At 44.7% G+C, this 12,058-nt stretch overlaps 1 protein-coding gene across 1 annotated transcript in view; it reads left to right on the plus strand.

Moving 5' to 3' along the window:
- LOC146179434 (uncharacterized) overlaps window positions 1-12,058 on the plus strand; it is a 136,194-nt gene that overhangs the window by 65,792 nt on the left and 58,344 nt on the right. The window contains exon 5 of the mRNA XM_084580195.1: window positions 9,709-9,842. Within this exon, the coding sequence (XP_084436321.1) occupies window positions 9,709-9,842 (134 nt within the window). The remainder of the gene's footprint in view (window positions 1-9,708; window positions 9,843-12,058) is intronic.

Consider the following 12,058-nt stretch of genomic DNA (forward strand, 5'->3'; position numbering starts at 1 on the left):
GGAAACTGCGCCCATGTTCAAACGTGCCATTATTTTGGACGAGGGAGGAACACGATATGAGCGAGAGATATCAGTCAGAAATGTAATTTTGTCGACATGTCGCTGCGTCTAACGAACAAGGAACGTGCCTGCCTAGAAGGTATATAATTGAGACAATATGTCATCATGCGAGTGTCGTGAGAGTTCTCGAGGACGCGCATGATTTGAATCTTTTGCGCTGCAATTGTATATATAATAAAGCGTAGTCGCAAGCCCTGCGTCGTCCGTGTCTAACGTCTCTTCTTGTGTACGTGTCTTTGTAATTTTAGGTACCCACATTTTGCTGCAATTGCACGTATAAAACGGCACTCCGCGCTCAATGAGGCCTACCCATTTCTCTCCACTCTCCTAACTATTAAATTTTCTTTTGTCATCTTTCAGCAACGGACATAAAAGGCTCCAGCGATGTATCATGTAAGCAGGCCACTACTGTCTGTTATGCATTTCTCGGATTGACTTGTCTAGTAGCGAATCCTCAAGTCTGCAGTAGAGTGACTTCCTCGCGGACTTCTAGGGCGTATTGCTCAGCTATCTGAACAGTAGGCCTTTTTGGATAGTCAGAAACATAAGTGACAATATAGGCGTCGCTTCTTGTCATAAGCAGTTTCATGGCCTGTCTTTAAGGGCTACCTTATTTTTCAGGGATGCTGCCAATTTGCTGCCTTTTAGTGGTGTTTCAGGAGCTGACACTCCAGGTTTACACCCATCTCTGCGTATGCACTGCAAGTGTAATCTCGATAGGAATCCAGTTAGAATGAGAGCTTACAGGTTTTGTCATTTGGAATACTCCGCTTCAAAGTGTGATCTGTCCTATAGTGCCCAAGTTTCGGAGGCGCGACACCCTGGAGCGACCAATAAATGCTGGGACCATTACCTTTTGAACAACATTTTCATTTTTCTTGTTCTACGTCTATCTTTCGGGCTGTTATGTCCCTTACTGCATATGTTTTTAACAAATGCTTCTACGTTTATTAGCCATTTCAAAGTTTGCAGCTCGAACACAATTTTCATTATTAGAACACGGGGTCTCAACAATCCGTGAATCATGGAGTTTTGACCCAGTAACTATTCCATTTTTTAATGCATACGCTTTATACGGAAGCTGTGCAACTGATAATATGAAAAATCTCGGTTTCAACCTTTCCAAGTTCACAATGAAGACTACCGATTCCTTCATAACTGTACGTCGCGCACAAAGCCGCATGCATCGTAAACTCACCTGACATGCGTAGGTTGGAAGACAGGTTACTTGTATTCTTCAGGTGAACTCCCTAGCGAAAAACCAGTATGAGTCACAATAACCTCATACAGATTTTTCATGCTAAACTCATACAAGTCTCATACAACCTCATATATTTCTCATACGTTGAACGATATTTTTACGAGAATATGTGAGATTTATACGAATTTTGTATGAGTTTAGTATGCGAAATGTGTATTAGGTTATTGTGACTCGGGGTTTTTTTCGATAGGGCTAGGAGATATACCGAGATGGAGTAGTTGTAGAACGACGGGCTCAGTAGAATACAATATCTTCGGGTAGTCACGGGAGAAATATTTTTTTTATTTACCGTCCTATGATTTCCCTTGTTTCGGTGAAATACTAACACTGTGACAAACACATGTACATTTTTCACAAGATTTATAGCAATGAGCGTTCGCCTCCGAGACCACCATTATTCAGGGAGCCTTGCAAGTTCTTTTCGCCTGGATGTGCGCTATGCGAAACTTCCCACATCGAAGCATTTTTCACAATAAGATGTTCTGGGTCACTGTAATATAAATTTATCGGTTCTCTAGAAATTTTTTTGACTCAGCCCGAGCAACGGCGGGGCATGCTTGCTTAGCAAGACAACGAGAAAAATACAAATGGATGGATAAACTTGAAAATAAACGCGGTTCTGGTTTGGTTTTGGAGGTTTAACGTCTCAAAACGACTCAGGCTATGAGAGACGCCGTAGTGGAGGACTCCGGAAATTTCGACCACCTGGGGTTCTTTAACGTGCATTGACATCGCGCAGCACACGAGGGCCTCGCCTTTCGCCTCCATCGAAAAGCGGCCGCGGAAGCCTGGATTCGATTCCGCATCCTTGGGCACAGTATTCGATGGCCGTAACCACTGCACCACCCCGGCGGGGTAAACGCGGTTCTACTATTGTCTTTAATTATAAAGAGGTAGAATGGAGCAATTTTGATTTACATTCAACTTAATAATACTTTTGCGGCACTTAGCAATTACAAAATATTTGCGCTATCGGCACACTAACGTTGCTATTGTTATAAAGAATACAAGCTAGTCAGCACTTCTTCGTCTAAAGGCATTATTTGTTTGCATTTACGTTTTTGCAAGCTCTTTAGTAGGGGGTGTATTTATATTGCAACATATGGCTCAACAGATTAAATCTACTAAGTGACTCACACGTGGAGGCTAACCAAGAGAGTTCTACTTAAGTTGAGGACAACCCAGAGGGCTATGGAACGAAAAATGGTAGGGGTAACATTAAGAGATAGAAAGCGTGCAGAGTGGGTCAGAGAAATAACTCAAGTTACCGACATTCTAGTGGAAATTAAGAAGAAGAAATGGACATGGGCAGGACATGTAGTGCGAAGAGAGGATAACCGATGGTCGCTGAGGGTAACAAACTGGATTCCAAGGGAAGGAAAGCGTAGCAGGGGGCGGCAGAAAGTTAGGTGGGCGGATGAGATTAAGAAGTTCGCAGGGGTCAAGTGGATGCAGCTAGCACAGAACCGGGTTAAGTGGAGAAATATGGGAGAGGCCTTCGCCCTGCAGTGGGTATAATCAGGCTGATGATGATGATGATGACTCACGCGCCTTGTACAACGAGGTGTAAATAGAGATAATTGGTGTCTACTTGGAATGTTCAATAGAACATAAAGCAATCTTTAGGTGATATAAGGCACCTGTCATGCATGGCTCAATTTCTGCGGAATGCTGAAGTTTCGGGGCAAAAAAAAAATAAAAAATAAAATAAACGCGTCGCCCATTTCTGCCACCCGGCGCTTCGGAGTCGCGTCTGAGAAAGGGTCTGAGAAACTACTTTCCGAGATGGCTACAAAAGCGTATACATCATATAGAGTAAATGCTGCTGAGACTTCATGTGGCGTACAAGCTACCCAAAGCAAGCCGATAATTTTTACTTTTATGTTTGTATTTTGCATTTATTTAGAAATAATTCTTCAAAATTCCGCTTTCTGTGCTAAAGCTGTTCAGTATTACCAGTTGCAGAACTTCTGATATTGTCCATGCATAAAAAAAAAAAGAGAACGGTGGTTTTGGTTGGTTAAAGTTCGGATGTTTACGGGCAGTCACCACGCCCGCGGTCATAAGAAAACTGTGTCCAAGTTTTCAATTTCCAGATTGGTGATAAATGCGCAACCACTTGGCAAATAATATCAATCGAAGAGATGCACCAGTAAAATTAAACGAACAACCGTAGAGACAATTAAGAGAGAGAGAGAGAAAGAAAGCAGGTGATTTTCGGTAGGCAGTGATGGCGCATAGCTTTTATTGGCTGCTTTTAGATGGCGCCACAATCAATAAGCGCCCGAAAAATGCGCATTAAAATTAGGCACTTTTAGAAGCGGAGTTTCCCAATAGGTTTGATTGAAGAGCTCTGTTCCGTGCCCCACATCACGCCAGCAGTGAGGTGCTGCCATTATAGCGCCCCAGTAAGTATAATCAGGTTCGTAGACAAGGCAGTCGAAGTAGGTGGCGTGCGTGGCCGACTGTGGACCAATCGCAAAAAAAAAAAAAAAGTGCACTTAAACCACGTGGCGCTTTCACGAATAGGGCGGAGTGTCGAGCGATTTCTTACTTTTATGCTTTTCTGGTCCACTGCAATGTTTGAGTTAGGAGGCAAAATGGGAAAGAACCTTTTTAAAAAGTCACTGATATCTGTGCTGGATACCTAAGCTTTGTTTGAGCTTTGCGAGAGGATGATGGGTGATTCCATATCCATTAGTATTTCTTCTTTTCTCGACTTCCATAAAATTCAATGCAGTGGCTCATTAAAGAGGCCAAACTAACCTGACCTGAGTAGAGCTGATGAAGGATTGAAATTTCGGCTAGTTGGTTCATTACGAAAACCAAAGCAGCGCAAACAAAACGACGACGACAGAACACTAACAGACGCGCAGAGTACTACCTAATGAGAAGCGGCTTATTTGCGTAAGCCAGTATATACCGATGGTAAACAACTAAGCGAGTAAAGACAGCACATGTTCTTACGAACTGAAAACAAAACAAAAAAGGATATGGAAACAGAAATTAAGGTCCTTAATAGTGAAAACAGAGCAGTTCCTCCCTCAATAGTGTGATCGAAGGCGTGCAAACGGAAGTCTTTTGACTCTTGTGGATAACGAAACTGTCTTGAAACCGTCGAGAGCAGGGGTCTGGTGAAGCATGCTGCTTGCTTTGGATCGGAAGATTGCCCCCAGTGCCGGTCATTGAATCAGCCAGCCATTAAGGCTACGTCCTGTTTGATAGATATATCCGAGGCCAGATTTGAGCGGTATCTTATAAACGAAACCTTTTTGGCGTGCCACACATAGTGGGCACCATGTTTTATAAGGCAAGGCAATCGTTTCTATTCATTTTTCTTTTTGCACAGACCGCCCAGTTTGTTTTACTGGAGTACACTGCACACGAAATCGCACCCTTAAATGTGCATTTTTGGATCTCTAATTCACACCTTACAGAAAGGGCGTATAGAGGTATAGATGTGCTCTTTTATTGGGTGCAGCAGTACCTTTATTCACCCTTGCTGGAGGGTGTAAGACGCCTAGAGGGTGCGAGTTTGTTTACGGTGTTCAGTTCAGTTCAGTTCAGTTCAGTTCAATCGTTCAGTCGTGTCCGACACTTCGTGACCCTATGGACCACGTCACGCCACGCTTTCCGGTCTCTCACTATCTTCCTAACATCACATAACTTCATCTGCAGCGCCTCGAGGAGGCCATCTAACCATCCGTTCACTGCATACCCCTTCTCCGGTGACCCTCAACCTTTCCCAACATCAAATCTTTTTCCAGCGACTCTTCTCTTCTCATCAGATGACCAAAGTAGCTGAGCTTTAAGTTTAGAATTTGACCCTCCAATGAGCAGTCAGGGTTTATGATCGACAATATCGACTGATTTGATCTTCTGGCAGTCCAAGGAACTCTCAAGAGTTCCTTGGACTCGCAACTCTCCGCCAGCACCACAATTCAAACGCGTCAATTCTTCGGCGGTCAGCCTTCTTCACAGCCCAACTCTCGCATCCATACATCACAACTGGAAAGACCAGAGCACGAGTTATACGGATCTTGGTTGGCAGACTAATGTCTCTGCTCTTACTAGGCGGACAAGCCTAGCCATGGCTCTCTTTCCCAGAAGCAGGCGTCTCCTAATTTCATGGCTGCAGTCTCCTTCCGAGGTAATCTTGGAGCCCAAGAAGAGAAAATCTGTCACATCTTCCACTTCTTGTTAATTGATGGTCCAGTACTTGATAGGGCAAGACGGTGTAGAGGGGGCTAAAATTAGAAGGGTGACAAGCCTTTTTCGTCAAAAGCGTGAACGCTAGTTTTAACTGATCCCTGACATTGCCTCGTGTAGGGATAGCTCAAGGGTAGACAGTTGGGCTAGTTGATGTAGGGTCATCGTGACAAACAGCGCAGAGGACGGTCTTTCTTGTGCCGTCCTTTTGCGCTGTTTGTTAAAAAGGGTAGTTCCTCCATACGAAAGAACTCGCGGAAATATTAAGAAAACGCCTGTATATGAGAACAGTAAACTAGTTGTAAGGCAGTGAACTCTTGAGGGAAGATATTGAAAAGGGGATTAAAGAGCAAGCTGAAGGAAACTACGTAGCAAAAGTTTAATGGTTGCATGTCCCCCAATCCCCACACCACCCGCACCACCCCGAAAAAAAAAAAAAAAAAAAAAAAAAAAAAACTGCCTATATGGTAGACGAGGTATAACTAAGGCTGTAGAGAGGTCCCAAATTACATTTCCTGACCTGCAGACTTCCATAATGAAAGTGGGGCGTGGCATAACGTGCGAGCGTCATAATTTATGCACGTTTGAAAATTACTCCTCGCTCCACTATTCTCCTCAGCGCTTTCCCTCTCCTTTTTTTTTTCGTTTCCACCAAACTTCATTAGTTCGCAAAATAAGGCTATCATTTTCGGTTTTATCCCTCACGGCATGGTGTACCATGCATGCGCGGTATGAATATTCAACAACGTCGGTGCCCTACCTCTTCAGACCCGCTTGTATTCTTCATGCGGCGTGTTATGAATTGTGCTCTCAGTCTGTCTTAGGGTGGACGGGTGACCAGTTGCACTTGATTAATGCTCGCCATCTGTCATTTCGGCTTTTCTTACTGTCTTTCTAGTTTCTGTGTGCCTTTACTACTTGTGCGGGGTTTCGTGCAGTGTTCCGTATACAGACGCCGCTCAGTGTACGTCCTATCGTTTCTGTTGTAAATGAAGATTGTCCAGTGGGTACGTAGCACGCGCGTAGTTACTGAAGTAACTGCCAGTCTGCCACTTTTTATTTTTGCTGTCATAAAATTATAGTCCATCGCTGAAAAAAATGCGGCGGTAGGCGTCCAGAGCCATTTGTGTTAAAAGCCGCTCAGTGGTCGATGCCGTGCGGGGCGTTATGAGACCGCGTGACATCGCTCAGTTGGAACGCGCGCTGGTCACGTGACATCTATCGAGGTGGCATGCTCGGCAGCATTATAGGCAGTTGCGCTTAGCTATGTGGACTTTAATATAGACAGCTTCGTGCACCAGATTAGCATAGAGCCAGGATCAAATACCTGCGTGTCTACCGTAGTGAAAAATCTCTGCAGGTGGGAAGGCTTACCTCGGACGTGGGCCGCTGACGACAGTGTACTAGCGACAGCTGCGCACGCTCAGCGTATGCGACGAGCAGCAAAACGCAGCACCACAAGCACAAAAAGCAGGCCAAGCGGTCTACATGCTTTTGATGCTATCGCATTCTCAACGCGTGCTCAAAAGCGTTATCTGAACTTGCCTTCGGCTAGTGTCTGGAGAACCAAAGCCGAACCTAACGGGACACCTTTTTTAACTTATTATTATAACAAGTGGAAGATGATCTATATATACTGAGCTCGAGAAAGAGAGCAGTTACCAGAAAAAAAATATCGAAGATGTGGTGGGATTAATGTCTTGCTTCCGGGGGGCAGTATACTAATAAAGCGATGACGCAAACAAAATATATATGACATCCTGCATTAGTTACTTCTCGGTCGGACAGGCCACGTACACGCGTCGGAAATTCTTTTATTCATTTTAAGAAACCACCAGCAAAAATAGATGGCGCGAATTCTGAATTATAAGGTTTATGGGGCAAAGTACCCTCAATTTTTCACCTGCGACGGCATGCAAGGGGCGCAAGTGCAGATCCGATGGTATATGGGCTAAGCACGAATACATGGTCTGCTCCTGCGGAGAAGCCATTCTAAAGTGCCAAACGCAACACCTATAGTTCCAATACCAAAGCTATGCAGTCCTGCAGATAAAACTCGCGTAAGGTGATTCACATTGCGTAAAGTACACCTGAAATGAAAATTATAGGTGTTCATACATCAGTTCAGTTCAGTTGTTCAGTCGTGTCCGACTCTTCGTGACCCTATGGACCATATCACGCCACGTTTTCCGGTCTCTCACTATTTTCCTAAGATCACAGAACTTCATCTGCAGTGCCTCGAGGATGCCATCTAACCATCGTGTTCGCTGCCTACCCCTTCTCCGGCGACCCTCAACCTTTCCCAACATCAAATCTTTCTCCAGCGACTCTTCTCTTCTCATCAGATGACCAAAGTAGCTGAGCTTTAACTTTAGAACTTGACCCTCTAATGATCAGTCAGGGTTTATGGTCGACAATATCGACTGATTTGATCTTCTGGCAGTCCAAGGAACTCTCAAGAGTCTTCGCCAGCACCACAGTTCAAACGCGTCAATTCTTCGGCGGTCAGCCTTTTTCACAGTCCAACTCTCGCATCCATACATCACAACTGGAAAGACCATAGCACGAGTTATACGGATCTTGGTTGGCAGACTAATGTCTCTGCTCTTTACTAGGCGGTCAAGGCTAGCCATTGCTCTCTTTCCCAGAAGCAGGTGTCTCCTAATTTCATACATACGCGCCTCGTAACGAAACGTACAGCTCGGAGGAACAACTGCCGGAAAAGATATAGACGCACAGAAGTTTATGTGGAGGGGGGGGGGGGGGGGGGGTATAAGAAACTAAAGGGGGACTTGTATGTTTATTATCTGTGTTTCAATTCGGCAGCATTGAACGTCCTTGCGACTTTGACTCGGTGGGCGCTTTCCACAGCTCGCGGCGGTCCTGCTTCTCGCTTAGCACGTCCTCATAAGCCCGAGCTCAGGTGCCGAGCATCGTCACCTCTGTCAATCACGTGGTCTAAGATGTGATGCTCTACTTTAGTCGATATCGCTTTTTCGGGTGGACGACGCCTACATTTTACCTTATAACGTCAGGGTCCAGCCGTGTCGCGTAAAAACTGGCATCAGCGTTGTCGGCTGTGAGCGATGATCCTTATTGGTCGATGGAATCATGACTCCACAATCACATGGCCTTATGCGGGATCTGAGACCATTCAACGCTGACGTTATACGTGATGTCACGCATGGAATAGAAGGGATCAAAACATCCAATAGAATTCCAATTAAACGTTCACTCACGTCTTCAAATTATTTACTTTCGCTTAAGGAATAAATCTCAAAAATTCAATGTTTCAGTCGGGATTTGAACCACGACTCTTGGTTTACGAGCCAGACAAGCTACAGACAAGGCAACGCAAGGCATGCTCTTTTGGCTTGGGACTTATGGCGTGTGACCGTTCACGTACGGCCGATCTTGCTACGGCATGCTAATGAGTATATGGGGGTGACTATAGAGGACCACAGGCCGCTATTACGGCTTACTCTTAAGGCGAAGATTAAGTGTTGTCCTAATTTTTTCCGCTTCTGCGGTCCTCATAAAACACCAAAGAGATATGTGCCTGGAGTCCTGGACGACTCGATATGTAGGCTAGAAGCAAAGCCTGCCAGGATAGTGCTTTCGATTGTGCAAATGTTTTTCGTAAGCAATCACCAATCGTGTGCCCTTGTCTTTCCTCAGCGTCACAGCAGAAGGCCAGCTTGGCAAGTAAGTACAAAGCACTCCTGCCTCTCTGTTTTCTGGCGCATTTTGCGTTTTTAAAAAAGTAACGAGGGCGCTCTACAAGCTCGTTCAGGCACATCTATTTCTATCTTGGTCGCTGCTTCACAGGCGTCCACACCGAGTAAGTACCACTTGCTTCGTCGCCCATGTTGCACGGGTGCTCTTCCGCATCCATTGTTGCACACACAAAGCAAATAGGCCATCACTCCAGAAAGCATTTGCAACACGTGAATATCTTGTATAGTCCAAGTTTCCAGAGGGACTGCGAAGGCTGCAGATTCTCTTCATTATCATGTCACAATTGCATATCGTTAACTCTAGCACGATAACGCTTTAGGGCAGGCTTAATTCATTTCAATGCCGTTTTCACTTGCCCAACACAGGCGCAGTTGTCCCTTTGACCGGCTACCTGTACTGGCCTCCACAGCCTTTAATTATATACCCTTGTCTCTCTGAAGGGAGTTGGAGTTCGGCAAGCACCCGGCAGCCAGGCGGCGCCTGTACATGGCCTCCGCGATCGGCGTCATGGTGGGCGCCGTGCTGCTCCTCTCAGTGATCACCATCGCCTCGCCCACACGACAAGCACAACAAGGTATCGTCGATTAAAAGCGCTCCCTGCCGAAGAGGATCGCGTGTGTGAATGGACCACGGCTGCTCGGGCTTGAGCCATTGTCGCCCTTCTGATACATTTTTTATGTGATTAGGAAAGTGGTGCTTAATGCAACGGGGGCAGTCTCGTATGCTTCACATAGGAGTGACCACATCACTGCGCCACTTTGTTAGAGCCTAGAACCACACAGATCACCGTTTTCCGTTTCATTTTAACACGAGCGATATTGCCATTAAAGTATCTAGATACAAAAAAATAAAAATAAAAATGACGTTTTGTTTGAAAAAAAAAAACGACAACAGAAAGATATGCAAATAAATGCAGTGCATTTCGTTATCGTCTACAGACTAATGCTTAATTTACGACACTCCTGACACAGTAACATTCATGTGCGAAGACTCGTCCGAGACGGAGTGCTTGCCGCCACAGCTGCAAAACGGGTAAAAAGTTGAATGCGGAGCCATCAGCGCAACACCAAACCAAGCCCTCAATGCGGCATTGGAGTGTGATTAGAAATAACACTTTTCGTACTCAGAGCACCCTAATCTTATGTGAACTTTGCAGAAATGCATTCTGTGCAAATTGAAACGATCAGCGTTGGAAGATTTGTGCATCCTCTATTAGGTCCTCAAAGTAGCAGTTGGTTCCACCAAATACTCTCCTACCTGCGGTTAATAAATCTTCGGACTGCAAGGTGTGCATGAGAGTGTGGCCGCTGTTTTTCGATCTTAGGTATAACTACATGGCTTATCTTCTTCTAATTGACGTTTGCATGTCTTCTGCATACGGGCCGATCCTGTCCGCGCTCACGGCCGCTAAAGATGCCAAAGGGCCCTCTTGGCCTACACAATTTAGATGAACTAGAGTCCTGATTTGAGCTTGTTGGTGGAAATACATGCTAATAATCGACAGCGCGAATAGACACGGACAAACAAACAATAGAAAATTTAGACTTAAGTCCGAAAAAGGCCGCGACAAAAAGGATTGAAGCACCCGAAAAATTCTAAGAGTATATTTATCTTTTTTTTTTTTTTAATTTATTCACCCTCAAGGCCTATTGGCGTTACTAAGGGGCTGGGTACATGGGCAATAAAATATGAAGACACTATTGTTTTTTACTCTTGTAGAAATTTCTAAGTGGCACATATATGTATATATGGATTGCTCGATACTATCCTGACTGATCAGTCCATGGCTGGATTCTGCGCTGGTTATTACCGCAAGAGCCAAACGAAAGCTATTCTTTTGCACTCAGTGCCAATGACAAAGGTATCAAGGACGCGTGAGCAGCAATCGAAGCCGATAACCGAGTCATTAACCAGTGATTCTGCACCATATACATGTTAATGTGAAACCCAGGCTTACATTCTATAATATGATTTTATGATGATGCAATGACGTCATCATTATAAATCATGACAACATTTCCTACATTGCTCTTTGGTGTGAGCTGCAGAATTTTGTTCGTGATGCTACAAAAGGCGCCTGCTACTAACTGATGTCCTCTTACAACCTAATTTTAGCACCTCCAGCATTCCAGATTTAAATTGCTGCATAACCAGCCTGAACCAATCATCCGGTTCATTTCACTAATCCTCTGCATTGCTTTAAATTTCATTCTTTCACTCCTAGATAACTTTCCAGGGCTTTTTAATTTTTACTGATTATTACGTTCGTACCACGCCCTGTAGAAACAAAAGAAAGAACAAAAAATTGCACGGCGTGCAAAAAAAAAAAAAAAAAAACTGCCACCCCTGCCGTAAACCTGTCCACTGACGAACGTTCGAGTGCAGCCGCTCGATTGAAACTTTTGTAGTTTGATCGAACGCTCATTGTTCGCGAGAGTTACCGACCCGCCCTGTTTTTACCATCGCTCAGAGGGGAGTAGAATGGGCTTAATGATGCTGCGCTACAGGACCAGTTTTACTTTTTCACTCAGGCGCAGTTTTCTTTTCTACTTGATTCATCGTGCTACCACGCTTCCTTTCCAATTAGACATGCTTACGTAAGGTACCGACGGATTTAGACAACACTTCATGAACAAGCCCTTTCACTGAAAAAAGTTCGTTGGAAGCTCCATCACATCATAGGAAAGAAGGCTTTCTGTCTTTTTATTCCTTCATTTAATTCTATTTTTCCTTCCTTCCTTCCTTCCTTCCTTCCTTCCTTCCTTCCTTCCTTCCTTCCTTCCTTCCTTC

Source organism: Amblyomma maculatum, chromosome 9, assembly GCF_055883805.1.
Source record: "Amblyomma maculatum isolate TAMU_Amacu chromosome 9, ASM5588380v1, whole genome shotgun sequence".
Lineage (NCBI taxonomy): Eukaryota > Metazoa > Arthropoda > Arachnida > Ixodida > Ixodidae > Amblyomma > Amblyomma maculatum.